The 18,447-nt window shown below is 36.9% G+C and overlaps 1 protein-coding gene across 1 annotated transcript in view; it reads right to left on the bottom strand.

Moving 5' to 3' along the window:
* Positions 1–18,447, bottom strand: part of cacna1ha (calcium channel, voltage-dependent, T type, alpha 1H subunit a) — a 140,818-nt gene that overhangs the window by 27,535 nt on the left and 94,836 nt on the right. The window contains exons 11-25 of the mRNA XM_079823823.1: positions 15,436–15,587; positions 12,954–13,139; positions 12,641–12,758; positions 11,847–12,002; positions 9,544–9,622; positions 8,524–8,732; positions 7,846–8,223; positions 4,679–4,779; positions 4,470–4,587; positions 4,298–4,366; positions 4,034–4,215; positions 2,224–2,350; positions 2,010–2,132; positions 1,494–1,583; positions 1,181–1,373 (exon numbers count right to left, since the gene is read on the bottom strand). Of these exons, the coding sequence (XP_079679949.1) occupies positions 1,181–1,373; positions 1,494–1,583; positions 2,010–2,132; positions 2,224–2,350; positions 4,034–4,215; positions 4,298–4,366; positions 4,470–4,587; positions 4,679–4,779; positions 7,846–8,223; positions 8,524–8,732; positions 9,544–9,622; positions 11,847–12,002; positions 12,641–12,758; positions 12,954–13,139; positions 15,436–15,587 (2,281 nt within the window). The remainder of the gene's footprint in view (positions 1–1,180; positions 1,374–1,493; positions 1,584–2,009; positions 2,133–2,223; positions 2,351–4,033; positions 4,216–4,297; positions 4,367–4,469; positions 4,588–4,678; positions 4,780–7,845; positions 8,224–8,523; positions 8,733–9,543; positions 9,623–11,846; positions 12,003–12,640; positions 12,759–12,953; positions 13,140–15,435; positions 15,588–18,447) is intronic.

Raw genomic sequence — 18,447 nt, 5'->3', positions numbered from 1 at the left:
TCCGATATACACTACCATTTAAAAGTTTGGGGTCAGTACTAAAAAATACTTTTATTCAGCAAGGATGCATTGAATTGAATAAAAGTGACAGTTCAAAGGAATTTGAAATAAAACATATTTTGTAACATTATGAATGTTTTACTTTCTATTAAATCAAAGAATCCTGTTTTTTTATGATTTCCACAAAAATATTAAGCAGCACAACTGTTTTCAACATTAATACTAATCAAAAATATTTCTTTAGAATGATTTCTGAAGGATCGTGTGACAATGAAGACTGGAGTAATGGCTGCTGAAAATTCAGCTTTTAAAATCACAGGAATATAGCTACATTTTCAAACAGAAAACAGTTATTTCAAAGTGTAATAATATTCCACAGTATTACCATTTCTAATCAAATAAATGTAGCCTTGGTGAGCATAATAGACTTATTTCAAAAACATAAAAAAATCTTACCGACCCCAAACAGTTTTGAACAGTGTAGACTTGGTGGACATTCACACAGGATGTGCTCTTGTTCTAAGTACACATACAGACTGACATATTTGGCCATTGCGCTGCATATTGTGCCATGGTTCTATTGTATTAAAAGCAACTTTCCAAGTTTCAAAGTCGCAAACTTTGAAAACTGCTTTTGCATGCACGAATGTGCGAATGGCTTCTTGCTCACTTTGTGCTGCCTGTTCTCGGTAAGTTTGGTTTACTGAGGTGTGTTGACTCTACACACTCAAGGTTGGTATTACAATCTTGAATTGCTCTGATGGTAGGAAAATGAACACAAAATGAACACGTTAAACGAACAGTCCTAATTAGTGCTAGTTCAATCTTCTATTTAAAATAAAACTGTCTTCTATTAACCGACCACACTATGTTTTTATAGGAGGACGCGCTGCTGCTTTGGTCTTGATGCTGACCCCATATGCACTGTGCTAACTTCCTCTGTTGGCTTGTCATGCAGGCGTTGCGGGAAATCTCATGCAGGAACATGCTGCAGTCCATCACAATCCAAGGCTGACATTAGATTGGTGCCAAAATGTGCACGTTTTTTATTTTATTTACTCAGCCTTATGACTGCTTCTGCCTTTTTAAAAAAAAAATGATCTCGCTTTCTCTCTCAGGCTCTGGAAGCAGGCAGTGCTCAGAAAAATAGACTACCGACCAGACCCGCAATTCTCCTTACTCCTGCGCTTTTTCTCCAGCAGTTTCTGCCTCTTCTCCTCACGCAGACGCGCCTCCTCTTCCTCCTGGTCCTGACGACACTTGTGGAAGTTCTCCACCACCACTCCCACAAACATGTTCAGTACAAAAAAGCTGACGATCAGCAGGAAAGAGATGAAGTAGAGGAGCATCCAGGGGTTGTGATTTCGCTTAGGCTGCAGGCGTGAAGGACAGGAAGATAGAGGACACATCCATCATATGACAAATTAGAAAAGTCATGTGAATTTATAAAAACTGAAACAGCACTGGCTAGAATGAGCAAAGCAGATACAAACCTGCTGGCCCACTCCAACAGCGTCCAACCCATCATACATTATATTGACCCATCCGTCCTTACAGGAGAGCACAAACAGTGACATGAGAGCCTGTGGAAAAGAGACAGTAACCGTCAGCAAAATCATCATTCGTTCATTGTGACAGTCTGGTAATATTACATCAGAAAAACATTTCTGGAGGTCCTATAAAATGAAAAGGCAACATGATCTCACTTTTTCACTCATCCAGTTGCTTTCCCTGTAGAAAAAAACATCATATGCTGGTTAGGTATGTTTTGAAGCATGGCAGCTGGTTTGAGCTGGTCCTTAGTTGGTCCTGAGCTGGTTTAAGCTGGTCCTGAGCTGGAGCTAGTTTCTTAGAACCATTTTAGGACCAGCACTTGACCAGCTTAAACCATCTGAAACCAGCTGCCATGCTTTAAAACATACCTAACCAGCATATGCTGTTTTTTTTCCCCAACAGGGTTATTGTGCTTCAATGTGTCCAAACCAATGAATAATGTCTAGTGATGTTACCTGTCCCAAGTTATCAAAGTTGTACTTTCTTCTAATCCATTTGTATGGTTCAGTACATTCAGTCTCTTTGGTGATGTTTCTGGTGTCGCCACCTTCACAACGGTAAAACTTTCCTTTGAAGAGCTGTGATGGATAATATCAATGCTATGTTATCAAAAAAACAACTTATATTTCTGTTGAAAACCATGTAGTGTGTTGCAGTTGAAGCAATTACCTGAACCCCAAGAATGCCAAAGACAATAAAGAAGGCACAGCAGATCAGCACAATGTTCCCAATGGGCCTCAGCGACGTTATTAGCGTTTCCACCACCAGCTTCAGTCCAGGAGCGCGACTTATCACTCTATTTAGGTGACGCAAAGATACAACCTATTTCAACATGTTTGAATTGCAGTAACATTTATGTAATGGTACAATAATAGACTGGGTGACCTTTAACCCCTAGAGGTCGAAGATCACGCTAGCGTGACCACCTAAATCTTTTTCTTATCAGTGCCAAAGAAACTCAAATAACTCTGTTAAGTATCTACTTTTATTTGTGTATACTCACAATAAAAACAAAATGTTGTGCTTTTTGCAAAATAAAGAAAACAAACATGATGTGCGATCTGCACCATCTCTTTTGTGTATAATAGGCTACTTGTTGTAGCCATTAAAACGTATTTTGTTTTATATTTATGTGAAAAAATTATAGCCTGTTATAATTTATTTTGTTTTGTAGAAAGCCTTTCTTTAAAGTGAATTTCGTTTGTATAAATTGTATCATAATTTTAATCAATGTTTCATCAGCCAATTTCCTGGATTTAATAAATAAGAAGAAAATATAGCAGACAATAGCCTATAATAGGCGCCGACGCGTGTCATAATTGAACCGAAACTCGAAATGATATTTGAGAATTGTGTGCATCAGATATTTTACAAAATCAAAGGATTCCGAACATTTTTGCCATTGAAAATGACCCTAAATCCTGAATTCACCCTATACTCTATGAAACCATAATTGCATTGTTTTAAATTGCACTGTTTACTTATAACATTCATCATGACCAATTATTCAGTTATTTGTATTTACTGAATACTGAATTGTGTTCAATGTTATTACTGTAAAGATATAACTTTTTTTTAGCATGAGACTTCTTTCAAAAGCAATAAAAAACAGTAATGTCAAATCTTTTGATAATTTAAAATATAATAGGCCTTTGTAATGTGCCTTTGGCTCTCACTTTATATTGTTAACTATATTCTAAATAAACTACAATAAAATATATTTATTTTGTCTTTTTCCTTAGCTCCCTCTCACATACCTGACTCAAAGGCTCATTCATTATTTTGCTCATTATGTGGCTCATTATGTGGTTCTTTGTCCTCTCAGGTTTAAATCACAGCATTATTCATGATCATTCACAGCCCTTTGCATATGGGCTTTGTAAAGAAAAAGTTCCATACAAAATTTAAACCAATATATTGTTTTATGTGAATGAGCAGGCACAATGATTCTCACATCAGTTTGAAGCAAAAACTCTAGGCAACAACACACATTAGTCAATAGTCTTGTTGACACATATATATTGGCCTTAATTCAGTGACTTACATTTTTGTTTTTTCAAAAAAACATGCATAAACGTTATTCTCTCAAAAATACAAGCATGTACAAACATGTTGCTAACATATTATGGTAGCCCAATTTGTGCTGAATACGGTGTAATGATGTTTTTGCCACTGACATTTGTGCTTTTTTCAGAGCATGTCAAAACTTCTAAAGGGGCCCAAAACTGTGCAGTCCTCTAGGGGTTAAGATCGATAAACCACCGCTTGGCCAATAAATGGCAAGGATAATAGACTTAATTTTGTCAAGCTTTAGTTGGATCGGTAAGTGAGAAGGGGCTTTTAGGGTGTAGACTCGGGACATAATGCAACCAAATAACTAACCTTCATTTTATTTCCTAACTGGAGCAATGACTATGTAGCGGATTTCATTGATTGATTGTGGCTCAGACAGGCTCGTTGTGACCTTTCACTGACTCACCTCAGTGGCCGCAGAGATCTCAGCAGGCGAAGAACCCTCAGGATGCCAAAGATTCGGTGTCCACCATAAGCCAGAGAGACCAGAATGTCAATGAGAGAGACAAAGACCAGTATCCCATCCAGAACATTCCAGGTGCTCTGCAGATAACTATCCTTCCCGGAGTAGAAGCCAAGGGCCACCACCTTTAACACAAGCCATATCACATCTGTGCAATCGTTTTGTGGAATGAACACTCTTTATATATATGAAAATCAAAAATGATACCTTCACAGTCATTTCAGCAACAAAGATCACAGTGAAAACATAATTGGAGATACTGAGAAACATACGCTCCTGAAATGAGAAAAAAATAATGATATACTGTGTCATACATCCAGTAAGCATGACAATCTCAAATAGTAGATGCACATGGACTATTAAGGATAAGCAAACTTACAGATGGCTGGATAGTGGGTCTTTCCAGAGCAATAGTGATGCAGTTTAAGAAGATGAATACCAATACTATATGATCAAACATCTTGTAAGAAATTAACCTTTGACACATCATCCGAAACCTAGGACAGAATTATAAAAGTTACAGGTGTGACCGTGAAACTTTGAAAGAACAAACTGGTCAGCAGATGCTAGGAGATGGCAAATACTTACTTGTTCTGAGGAGAGAACAGATAAAGGGACCAGTCCTCATGATCTTTACACCACTTAGGTTTATATGCTTCCAATGTCCTCTTGAGACGGAGGCAGAAACTCTGTAACACACAAGGTGTCAGCAAATTACTACAGTTAATTACTACAGCTCTAAATTGTCAGGAGTTTTAAGTGTTTGAGGTAGATAAGAACCTCCATTACAAGCATTAGGATAATGGTCTTGATTCAATATATCAATAAATAGGGATTCAAATGCATGCTTGTTTAAATGATGAATTACCATTTAACTAACTAACTGTTTATTTCACAAATGTGCTTTTTGCTAAATAGATTTTACGCAATTAAAATCCACTTTGTCTCAACGTCTAATTGATTTGCCAGGTACTTGGCTAGAAAGACTTGAACTTGAAGAAATGACACCATGATGCAGCTGTAATTATGCAGCTTGTAATACGATTGTGGGAAATCATTATAGAATATTTCCAGCACTGACACATTTATGCAGTTTTTATGGACATTTTATGCACTCCATAATGCAGTTTCAGTTCAACGCCATGCAGCACCTTTCATAAAACAATTTAAAGTGTTTTTTCCCCCCAACAACTTAGCAGTGACTCCTTGATGCATAATTCAAATTTCCTTCACAAGAAATAATAGAAACATGAAGACAAATGTAAACAATTGTAAAAATGCAATTGTGAGAGGCACAAGACAATCATGAGAGGAGTTTGCCTAATGTGTGCTATAAACCTGCACATCTAACATAGAAATACAGAACTAGTCAAAGTTTGGGCACATTATCTAAATATATAGTAATGCAATATTTTACTCTTAAAAGTAAAATAGATAGGGGTGTAATAATAGGGGTAAATATGTGGGAACTGTTTGGCTGTTCACACATATTACCCCTATTATTACACCCCTACCTATTTCTATTGTTGTTATTATTATCATCATTATTATTATTATCATCATCATATTTTATATTCTATTTCACAGGAAAGGTTTTTTAAAAAAAAAACTTGGATATTATGGTGTATTACATTAGTTGTTAATATGATCATCTAATGCAACCCAACACTGTCATTTAATACTTCTTTAAAGTAGTTTGATGAGTAAATGAACAGAATGTGCAAAACTAGAAACTAGACAAACTGTGGTAAATTAATCTAAAATATACTCTATGGTTCAAAAGTTTGGGGTCAAAAATACAGTAAAAACAGTAATATTGTGAAATATTATTACAATTACAGGGATAGTTCACCCATTTTTCCATTGTTTTTTTTTTTTATTTTTTTTTTTTTTATTTTTTTTTATATAGATAGTTATATAAAAGGGATAGTTCACCCTAAAATGATAATGAATTTATCACTTACTCACCCTGGTGTTGTCTTTCTTTTTAGGACCAAAGAATGAGATTTTTTTTAAATGTCCCAATCGTGTTCGTCCATACAATGGCAGTGAATAGTGACCAGAATCAAGCTTTTCATAAAAGAAGCAAAAGTATCACATAATGGTCCCATGCGACATGTGCCATATATTCCAAGCGTTCTGCGGGTATATACACGCATTCGTTAAGACTATTAGCGCTCCAGTTCACTCCGACGCGATAACTTCTTATTATGACAAACACAACGGCTTAGAAGAAAGCACATGGGTTGTATTTCAGGCCGCGTTCTTCTTAATCTTGATTTCTCATAACCTGTGTTTTCTGGTGAGTCAGAGTTTCACGAATGAGCAGTCATTAAATGCATTAAATTTCCTGTTGTTTTTCACCAAACCCTATCGTATACTCCCATGGAATCATTCTGTAATACTTTTGCATTTAAAAAAAAAAGAAGCTTGCTGCTGGTCACTTTTCACTGACATTATATGGATGAGCACGAGCAGTACTTCTAAAGTTTTTAAATTCTCCTTTTGTGGTCCGAAAAAGCAAGTAGGGCTACGGCATTAGAACAACAATTGAGTAAATGGTGAGTAAATAATTACTCAAAGGGTCATGAATTGAGAAATCAACTTTTCATTCAGCCTTTGATATATAAAAGTTAATCGTGATATAAGAATATCCTGTAAGTTTCGGGGGGCTGAAATCTTCCTTGTTAGTCAAAGAAAAGCTTTTATAGACAACAGGCCCAACAAAAGCTTGATCATAGAATGTGCCAGGATGTGACGTCTGAGTGTGGTGAAACGCCGCCTCTGCAGAAGATCAACGCGTACTTCATCACTGCCTGTTTAGCCCGACCACCAATTCACGCATGTAACATAGGCCTAGTGTTAAACCAGATTGAGCTACCAAGCAATAAACATGCCGTTGAGGATTACAAAATATTGTGCTGTGCCTGGGCTCGACAGTAATGCAACATGTAAGTAACTGTTAATTCTAATGCCTGATCTGAAATGTAATGACATGTACAGTCAGATGTTCTTTGTCTGTGTGTCAGTAAATCAGACCAGTGACTAAACGTCAACTTGCGTTGTTTCTCTTAGTATGATGAAAATAATCTGATTAAATTCTATAAAGAGTTAGTTAATGTATGAACTAACAATGAGCAATACATTTGTTACAGTATTTAGTAATATTTGTTAATGTTAGTTATTAAAAAATCCAGTTCATTGTTTCTTCATGTTAGTTCACAGTGTATTAACTAATGTTAACAAATACAACATTTGATTTCATTATGTATTAGTAAATGTTGAATTAACATGAACTAAGAATAAACAATACGTTTACGAAGCATTTATTAATCTTAGTTAATGTTAACTAAAGTAGTTAACTAATGAAACCTTATTGTAAAGTGTTACTAGAATGTTTAGGTGTATCCAGACGTTTGACTGGTTGTGTATGTTGTTTGTATGTATGTGGGGCTTTATTGTAGCTCAATTGTTTCTGTTAATTTCACAGCACTTGAAACTCAATTTCAAGACAAGGCCTCTTGAGTGAGCAGATATCATCACACTGACACCAATAAAGGTCACTTTCCACACACAAAGAAAAATAATTACTGTCTTCAAACTACCGTGCTGAATCAATTACAGCATGACAATTAGTCTCCTCACAAGACAACCTCCTAGAAAGACATCTTTGAAAAACAAGTCATAAGCACTGCCTGACTGTAACAGCACAGTACAGCACAGGTGCGATTCTCCAGTGTTAAGCCATGACTTACATCATCCATGTCCTCCTCTGCGATGGAGTCTTCTTTGCTCAGGTTGGTGGACAGGTCAGTGGGTAAGTGCAGGCTTCTTCCATTGCAGTCGAGGTATTCTCCCAAAGAGCTGAAGCTGGGGGTCTGGGGCAGCTCAGGGATATCTAGAGAGCTGGGATGCTGCAGCAAGCCCCCACTGATATTGGCTAGTTTCTCACCCTCCAAGTCCTCGTCTTCAAAACTACCCCTGCCCTCCCCAGACAGCAGAGATTCCCTCTCTCCAGATGTGTCCTTCCTTTTCAAACTCGGCGCCCGTCCTAAACTGTTCCAGCTGGATCTACGGCTGCCCCAATTACTCCCTGAGCCACGGGGGTGGCACGGAGATCTTCTTGGGCTAGTCTGAGATAGCAAAATAATGTCCTTGTAAGATGTTACATTACAGTGCCCATGTTACACATATTGCTTGTAAAATATGATAAATTGTTATTAATAAATATCATTACGTTTTTGGGGAGTCACCCTACATGATGTCACAATTGAAACTAACCTTGCTATGTCATAAAAAAGGTCAATTTTGACATCACTTCACCTTATGACATAAACTTTTTATATTCTTTTCACAACTACTGTACACTAAAGCAATCTATCTGTGATGTCACTGTAGAGGACATAAGGTTGACACTTAAATTTTTTTCTTACCAGGGATTTCTGATCAAAAGCATTTGGATCAATTGAGATCCCACTGCCCCGCCTGGACTCGTTCAAACCAAACACTGACTCCGGGCCAAGAGAGCTCTTTGGAGTGGGCATGGGTGTGGCAGCAGTGTGCATGATTATTGGAGGGGGCAAAGTGCCACGAGGATCCACATGTCCATTCGCTGACGTCATTGGACTGAACATATTCAAAACTATTGGTGAAAATGAAAGAGGTTGTTCAATGAAAGTAAACACCATTCATTAAATAAAATTAAAATGGATTATCCAGGAATAAATTCAAGTTGTATATGGCAGAAAGAGCATAAAAAGGGAAATTTTCTTCAGTAGATTAATTTATGTGAAATGGGTACGCATTGACTTTAAAGGAATAGTTCACCCAAAAATGAAAATTAGCCCATGATTTACTCACCCTCAAGTCATCCTAGGTGTATATGACATTCTTTTTTCAGACTAACACAATCGGAGTTATATTACAAAATGTCCTGTGCTTTGTTGTAAGAAAAATATCTATATATCATACGCTGGAACGCCAGTCTCTCGTCAATGCATGTACGACAGTTAGCAGAAGTTAGAGATTACAGTTTGTAAAGTTTTAAATATTGATATTTTTCTTACACAAATGCATCACTTCACTTCAGAAGGCCTTTATTAACCTCCCGGAGCCGTGTGGAGCACTTTTATGGACTTCAAAACAGTAACAGCCATTCACTGCTATTATAAAGCTTGGAAGAGCCAGGACATTTTTCAATATAACTCTGATTGTATTCGTCTGAAAGAAGAATGTCATATACACCTAGGATGACTTGAGGGTGAGTAAATCATGGGCTAATTTTCATTTTTGGGTGAACTATCCCTTTAATGTGGCTCTGGAGGACCACTGCCGACTTTAATGGGTCTTAACAGACTTAACTATGTCTGAATGATCTATGTAGTGTAAAAAGTGTGCATAAAAGTCATTTGACGTTACCCGGCAATGACATTTTAAGTGAAAAAGGAAGTAACCTGTATCCCCCATCTTCTCCTCCTCTTCAAGGTTTTCCGATCGCTTCTCTTCATCCGCATCAGACCTGTTAGCATCTCCCTGTAAAGCACATGAGTTTTTTGTAGACAGCTCAGAGTGTTTCAGTAACCGCTCAACCCACTAAAGTGTTATTCATGGTGCAGTAAGCCAAACAGGAGTCACTCTCTCGGAGGACACCGGCCTCTGGCATCAACAACAAACTGCCCTTCACTCAGTCACAGCCTGCTGTGCATATAGACAGCTGCGGTGCCCGTATTATCAGTGCTCTGCTACTCTGTTCGAAATATTGCGGAGACTAAATATCATGTTCAGTTGGTGTTTGTTTTAGCCTTTGCAGGTTTACACCTACTAATAACAAGTTCACACAATTCACAGAGTCCCCAGCATGACAGATGGGCCGAACACTGCAGCACTGTATCAGCAATGAGGTTTAACTCCCTATACTATCTGGAGAAAGCAGCTACTTAGTTTGTGCAAAAATCTGCATCCTTAAGAATTCAAATTCTGGAGAAGGGTATAGCCGGAGACTGGAGATCTCCAAATCGAGGAAGGAGCTCCAAAATATGGTGTGGCTTCCTCATTTTGATTTTTCCCCCCAAACCAGTTCAGTGCAAACTCAGCCCCACAGCCGATTCTAAAGATTGAATTGTTAGTTTGACTTTATTGTCTGTTCAGTTTCCTCGACAGAAATTCATCTTTAATACTGTCTATTACTTTGTCGTTTATGGCTATAGCCTTTTTACTGTCTCTGGAAAACTTTTTACAATTTTCAAATGTCTGCTGAATGGGGACATTGACGCTCCGTGTTTTAGGCTTAGCTCTATAGCTGTTGCCGCGGCTGCTTCATATTCCTTTAATACCACAGCTTTGCCACGATGACGCCCTTTCAAGTGAGATATAAGGTTTGTTGTGTTAAAACTTGACGTCTCGGAATCATTGCTGAACATGCTTTGCAAATAGCAATGGCATTGTCCTCCGAGTCCGCTGCCACAGAGGAAAAACTTCCAGCCTGGCGAAGACATGTTCACAGATGATGACGTAATGAGCAAGACACAGTCACTTCACTTGCACTCGGGAAGCGGACGAATCTCGGATAAATAAGATTGATTGACTGACTTACCAGCAAACGTACTTTATCGGATCTAGTTATCGGATTTCTTTTATTTATCGGAGCAATAAAAATGATGTCATTTTCACCCATATCGCCCGATAATTTATCTGTCCGATAAATATCGTGCATCCCTAATGAAAACCATTATTATTTGCAGCGATTACATTCATTACTTTTTTTATATACATGTAATGCATTATTTATTTATTTATGTAATGTAGAGAATAAAAACGTTGAAAAAATACTTATGTTGACTGCAGTATTGAAGTTTAACTCCCCAGACTATCTGCACTAAGAAATTTAACCTCTTAACTGTCACCGTCCCACAGGTGGGACGCCTGGTGCTCTTTTTTTGATCGCCTTTTTTTCATATCATATATTTAAGTAATTATCGCAAATTAGGTATCATTTGAAAGCTTACAAACTCAAAATTCATCCTGTGAAAACCGTTTTGAAATCGGACATTGTGTTGCCATGGAAACGTTACTCTAAATTATTCTAGTGGGCTCCTCCCCTAGTGGGCGCTGTCATGTTTCATATTACAACAATTATTTTAACTACTTTATATTCAAAATCTTTTCCAATCTTGACAAAACGCATATTGTCGGAAAGGTCTGAGTCTCAAGGGTCCATATTTGGTGACTGTTTTGTGATGGAAGTAATATTTGGACAGAAATTTACAGGAAAATGCATCAAAACAACAATAAATGGAATTTGAATGACACCCGGTGGCTATTTTTGGTACAGCACCCTAAACACAATCTCATGGGGACTTCAATTTTTGTGATATCAACTTCAAATTTGGAACACAAATTGGTTAGACATATGGCTTTGATTTTATATTAATTTTAGAGTAAATTCTTTTTTGTAAAATATATATTTTATATGAAATAAAAAATATTTAGTACAGTATTTTTCATTTACAGTAAATTTAAACTTCCATAACTATTTCATACTTTCATATTTTGAATTGCTTTCACTTCAGCAATAATCTGCAGAATGTCGTCTTTAAAACGAGACCAAACTTTGGTCTATATTCCAAAGCATTCTTGAATTACAGCCCTTAAGTTTGGATCGTGCATTTTCATGTGTATTCTCAAAAAGGGGGGTGACAGTTAAAGGGATAAACAAAACACTGTAACAGAGCCAGCTGTGATAGAAGTTTTTTTATACCTCTGCCTGAAACCCCTCCACTAAGATGGCCACAAGCAGGTTAAAGAGAACATAATTCCCAAACGTCATCAGAGCCACAAAGTAAAGAGCCGCCCATGGTGAGGTGGAAGCCATTCCATTATAGAGGACCACGTTCCAGTCTTCCTGGGTCAGAATCTGAAATACACACGCAAACAGTTTGTCTGAGAAACAATAGAGAACAGAGAACGGCTGAGTAAAGAAACAAAAAACTTTGACATATTAATTAAATGTGCAATAGAGTAAAGTTTTCCTATACATGTTTTCTTGTATCTGAATTACAGTGGGGAAATTAATACAGAATTTGATGCTGTAGCCCCAGTTTGAATAGTGTTTTGTGATGATACGGTACAAACTATTCAGAGTTCAGCTCCTTACTGAAGTGAAAGTAATTGGCTTTCCCAGTCTAGCAATTAAGTATTTTTTAACCACAAAATACTGTTGCGATAATCTAGTGAGAATAGCTGTAAATGTGCATGGTAGGAAGATACAGTGCAGGTTCAGCAATTCAGAAAATTGTGCTGATGCAAAAACTTTCAATTGTAGTGAGCTGCACAGTAGCTACTATTTTAGCTCAAGATATAGATATGGAGTTAATAAATTGGTTTATGGGATATAAAAATATTTATAAAATCATACCTGACAAAAATAAGTCATTATTTACAACACACTTTACATTTTGATATGTCAATATTTCAGAGTATGAAAAAATATCTACTCTATTCATTGTAAGTAAGGACAGATCTATGTACAGCTAGCACAGTTTCTGTTCTGACCTGAAACACTGTGACAATGGCCCACAGCAGGGAATCAAAGTTTTTCCTGTCAGGAATGGTGTCTCCATTCTCCATCTTCAGGCTGAATTTGCATCCAAACAGATGCATTCCAAGAATGCTGTATTGACAGTCAAATAAAAATGAAATGTATTAACATTTAAGTGCATAACTGCAAAATTACGTTCAATAAAAACAAATCAATGTAGCATAGCCTTTTCTAAATTAAACTGTCAGGATTAGCTATAGTGTTGGGGGCACTGTGCAACAAGCCTGGTTCTAACTGGCTGAATGAGGGTGTGGGTGTGGTCTGCACCTGAACGTGAAGATGAAAAGCATGAGCAGCATGCAGAATGTTGCCACATTGTCCATGGTCTTCATAAGCACCACCAGCTGTCTGCGCAGTGCAGGGAGGAAGCGCACCAGTTTGAGAACACGCAGGAGACGAAATGTCCTCAGCACTGAAAGACCACCATCCGCCTGCCCTATGATCTCCCACACACTGCCATCGAAACACATGGTTATATATTTAATAGTTCAGATGAAAAAACCACAACCTCAACATTGCTTATGTATGCTTACAAGCACTTAAAAGACTGTTCAATATGTATTTTAACAAGAAGCCCTGCTAAAATGACTACTATCTTTCACAATAGCATCTGGGTAGCTGACGCATGTCCAATACATTTTTTAATGAGTAAAACTTTAGGTAATTTTAATGTCATTTACTCTCAACTAAAGGATTATTAGGAACACCATACTAATACTGTATTTGACCCCCTTTCGCCTTCAGAACTGCCTTAATTCTACGTGGCATTAATTCAACAAGGTGCTGAAAGCATTCTTTAGAAATGTTGGCCCATATTGATAGGATAGCATCTTGCAGTTGATGGAGATTTGTGGGATGCACATCAAGGGCACGAAGCTCCCGTTTCCACCACATCCCAAAGATGCTCTATTGGGTTGAGATCTGGTGACTGTGGGGGCCATTTTAGTACAGTGAACTCATTTTCATGTTCAAGAAACCAATTTAAAATGATTCAAGCTTTGTGACATGGTGCATTATCCTGCTGGAAGTAGCCATCAGTGGATGGGTACATGGTGGTCATAAAGGGATGGACATGGTCAGAAACAATGCTCAGGTAGCCGTGGCATTTAAAAGATGCCCAAATGGCACTAAGTGTGCCAAGAAAACATCCCCCACACCATTACACCACCACCACCAGCCTGCACAGTGGTAACAAGGCATGATGGATTCATGTTTTCATTGTGTTTACGCCAAATTCTGACTCTACCATCTGAATGTCTCAACAGATATCGAGACTCATCAGACCAGGCAACATTTTTCCAGTCTTCAACTGTCCAATTTTTGTGAGCTTGTGCAAATTGTAGCCTCTTTTTCCTATTTGTAGTGGAGATGAGTGGTACCCGGTGGGGTCTTCTGCTGTTGTAGCCCATCCGCCTCAAGGTTGTGCGTGTTGTGGCTTCACAAATGCTTTGCTGCATACCTCGGTTGTAACGAGTGGTTATTTCAGTCAAAGTTGCTCTTCTATCAGCTTGAATCAGTCGGCCCATTCTCCTCTGACCTCTAGCATCAACAAGGCATTTTCGCCCACAGGACTGCCGCATACTGGATGTTTTTCCATTTTCACACCTTCTTTGTAAACCCTAGAAATGGTTTTGGGTGAATATCCCAGTAACTGAGCAGATTGTGAAATACTCAGACCGGCCCGTCTGGCACCCACAACCATGCCACGCTCAAAATTGCTTAAATCACCTTTCTTTCTCATTCTGACATTCAGTTTGGAGTTCAGGAGATTGTCTTGACCAGGACCACACCCCTAAATGCATTGAAGCAACTGCCATGTGATTGGTTGATTAGATAATTGCATTAATAAGAAACTGAACAGGTGTTCCTAATAATCCTTTAGGTGAGTGTATTTTTATTGTTTCATTTCATCATCACAAAATCTTTAATAATAATTGTATAATTTTATTAAAATATTTAATTATCCACTATCGTTCAAAAGTTTGAGGTCAATACAATTTTTGTTATTGTTGTAAGAAACATACTAATAATAGTAATACTTTTATTCAGCAAGGATGCATTTAACTGATAAAGAATGACAGTAAAGACTTGTATAATGTTACAAAAACATTTGAACTTTCTATTAATCAAAGAATCCTAAAAAAATATGAAATATAAAGCAGCACAACTGTTTTTGATATTGATAAGAAATGAGAAAATAATAAATGTTTCTTGAGCATCAAATCATCATATTATAATGATTTCTGAAGGATCATGTGACACTGAAGACTGGAGTAATGATGCTGAAAATTCAGCTGGACAATCAAAGTAATTAAAATAAAATATATTAAAATAGAAAACATATTTCACAATAATACCGCTTTTACTGTATTATTGATCAATAAATGCATAAGATAATTCTTTCAAAAAAATTGAAAACATCTGTAGTGAAAAAAGTAGTGTAAATTTGAAGTATTTTATCAATTTTCCATTTATTGAATGCTACAACATAATACATTTAATACATAATATAATTCCCTGCTGAAACAGCCAGCATTGCCGGTCACCAGCAAAAGGTATATGGGATGCTAGTTGCTGGTCACGAACATAGAAAACGTTATGACCTACAGCTACACCAGCTCGGTTTTGCTTGAGAACAGCATGGCTAGCTAGACCAGCACTATACCAGCTCTGACCAGCATGGAATTCATGCTGGTTTATGCTGGATTTTTCAGCAGGGGTATAGATATAGATGTATAACAGATCTTACCTTATGACTACAATAATCCCATCAAAGATGTTGTAGGGGTTCTTGATATAGCCAAAGGTACCAAAGGCCAGCAGTTTGAAAAGCATTTCGAGGACAAACATGCTAGTGAAGACGATGTTGCTGATCTCCAGAATAGTTGTCAGCACATCGGGCTGTGAGAGGAAACAGAGCCACACCTCATTACCTTCTGCAAACCAAAGTCATGCCAAGATACTGCTGGGAATACAACATGTGAGTGACCTTAATCACTGACCCTCATATTGGCACCTTCACACACCTTTACTCTCACATCATCACGTGAAACGCCTGAGGGTGCGAGTCAGAGTGCAGTATATAAATACAGAGAACTGCAAAACTACGGAGCACAGTCAAATGATAAATGGAGCGTTTATGTAACACAGTACCTCTGGGCCAAATGAGAAAGATATTACAATTGTTCAGTTTTACACAAACAGCTCCAGCGCTGAGCTTAGATAAGCAAAATCAAACCCAAAGCATTATAAGCTCTTTTATTGAGAGAGCAAAGCAACACAGATCAATCAGACGGACGATACCTCTAAAATCTGTCCATCATAAGCAGTTTCAGGGCCAGAGAATTAGTCTCCTTGCATTTGCTGATGCAGACTGTACCAACTCTTGTGACTGAAGTATTACCACTGCACTCTTCAGTTCTTTAGCACAGTGCAAATCAATAAATACATTCTTAAGGAAGCATAAATGATATGAAGCTCTTAGTTCCGCTGCCCATTATAAGAGCAGCCACCCTCGGCGTTCACCTGGATACTGTTCACGTTAACACACTGTTATAAAATCAATACGTCAAACCGTTAGACAATCACCCTTGCTACGGGCAAACTGAAAGTCATCACGTTAAACACTTTCGTTTAGAAAGATAAAACAGTGTACTTTAAGGTTTCACTGCTACTGATATCTCTCTCTCTCTCCTATTGGCGCTTTTACAGAAACATAAAACTGCATTAAAGCATATAATGAAATAACAAAAAATTATACAGTATTTACTAATCTACACTCTTAGAAGAAGTGGTATATAGAACCTTAAAGTGTTTTTCAGACGCTTCATCATTTAGAGGTTCCCATCATGGGATTATTTAATGGATTTAGTTTTAATTAATTTTTATTTTAATTACATCTTAATAATTAAACTACTCATATCACTAGAAACAAAATAAAATAACTTGATTAAACTTGAAAATTAAACAATCATTTAAGACATTTCTCGTTATATAGAACCTTTTTTTTTGGCATAACGGTTTCTTTAAAAGTAAAGAACTCGTCTATATTGAACCCCATTGATCGTTTTTTTTTTTTTTTAAAGGGTGTATGTATTCTACATATACTAACACATTTTTAATATTTAAAGTTGTATACATTAGCATTAGTTAATCTATTATGAACAAACATGAATCAACAAAGAACAATACATTTACACTTAACATTATCTAGATTAATAAATGCTGTAAATTGTTGTTTATTTTTAGTTCATTTTAGTGAATGCTGAGAGAAACCTTGCTGTAAATTGTTACCAATTAAATAAGTTTCTATTACAAAATATAGGTTATCTATGCCTGTCTCATAATTGAATAAGTTTGCAAGGATAAACCATGGTATAAACCCATTAAAAAGTAAAATTGTGCTGACAGGTCACCACTAGGGGGCTCTACAGCCTCTGCTGCCTGCATTGATCTACATACATTAATCAATGTACTTCATGAATATTTATAAGCAACTTCCCCAGACTGCTTGTTACCCAGGAACAACAGATTAGTAACTGATTAGTAAAAGAAAAATGAAAACCTTTCATTATACCAATATATAGTTCTACGCAATTTTAGCATCACAAATTTTGTAGGCTACATTAGTATTGAAGGTAACAAGAATAAACAACAACAAAAAAAACTGACTATATTAGACTATTTGCTAATATAAGCTAGCAGTGTCAACATAAAACAGATGGTAGTCACATTTTCAGTAGGAAAATTACCATTTAAAGCTTACAATTTATGCATATGTACATGTATACATAAACAGATGTGCTTGTGTCGTGTTGAACCGGTTGCTTTGTGAATCATTATTCCAGCAGCGGACACCACCTCAGGTGCCAAGATTGTTGAAGTGTGTTAACTCTAATTTGGCTTGAAATAAAAATATAATGCTAATTTGCCAGAACAACTTTGAAGCAACAGATTCAAAAATATGCCAGGGGGCAAAAACATTGTTTAGTGTAATTTTCCTCATAAAGTGAGACACGTGCCATTATGCAGTGCCATAGCCTGAGCTCAGTCGTGATTCATTCTAAACACAATCTTCCAGCCTGTGCATAATTTTTCCAACAAAATGCTGTGTTTTTTTTTCCAGTGACAGAGAGGATCAGTGAATTTTTGGTTTTAAAATATTAAACAATTGTATTGTTGTTGATCCCTTCTCCCCAGATCCTCTTGCTCATCCCGCCACAACAAAACAATGGAGGGTTCTACCCTCTAAAGAACTACAGGTATGAAAGTATCACAACCAAAATATAATTTACTGACAATCTTGTCATCCAACTGAGATTTCCTTGGAGCATGATGTGAGTTTATGAGAGAAGTAGCGCTGTTCGATTCGTGAACAAATCATTCTTGTAAGTCAGATCAATGAATGATTATACAAAACTATACAAAAGTGGTCTGATGGATTTGTTCACAAATCAGACTAATTCGGTTCTCGAGTCTCGACCTTAATGACTTAATGATCCTCAATGATCGCAGCAATTATTGTAACACCCAAATGGGAAGATTATCTGTAAATAATTATGTGAATGTCTATTTCTCACACAAATCTATTGTATCAGTTCAGATTTGAAATATAGCGTATGGACTATTTTTTTTATAATACTTTAATAAGACCCTTTTAATATCCTTTCAACATGAGGGTGAGTAAATATTTTTTTTATTTTCGACTGAAACATTTACACTACACAAATCGAATATCCATCCCAGCTTTCCTGAAAATGGT

This window comes from Gobio gobio, assembly GCF_949357685.1.
Source record: "Gobio gobio genome assembly, chromosome: 1".
Taxonomy (NCBI): Eukaryota; Metazoa; Chordata; class Actinopteri; order Cypriniformes; family Gobionidae; genus Gobio; species Gobio gobio.
Note: the sequence above shows the minus strand (reverse complement) of the source record. Positions and strands in the feature narration are given on the sequence as shown.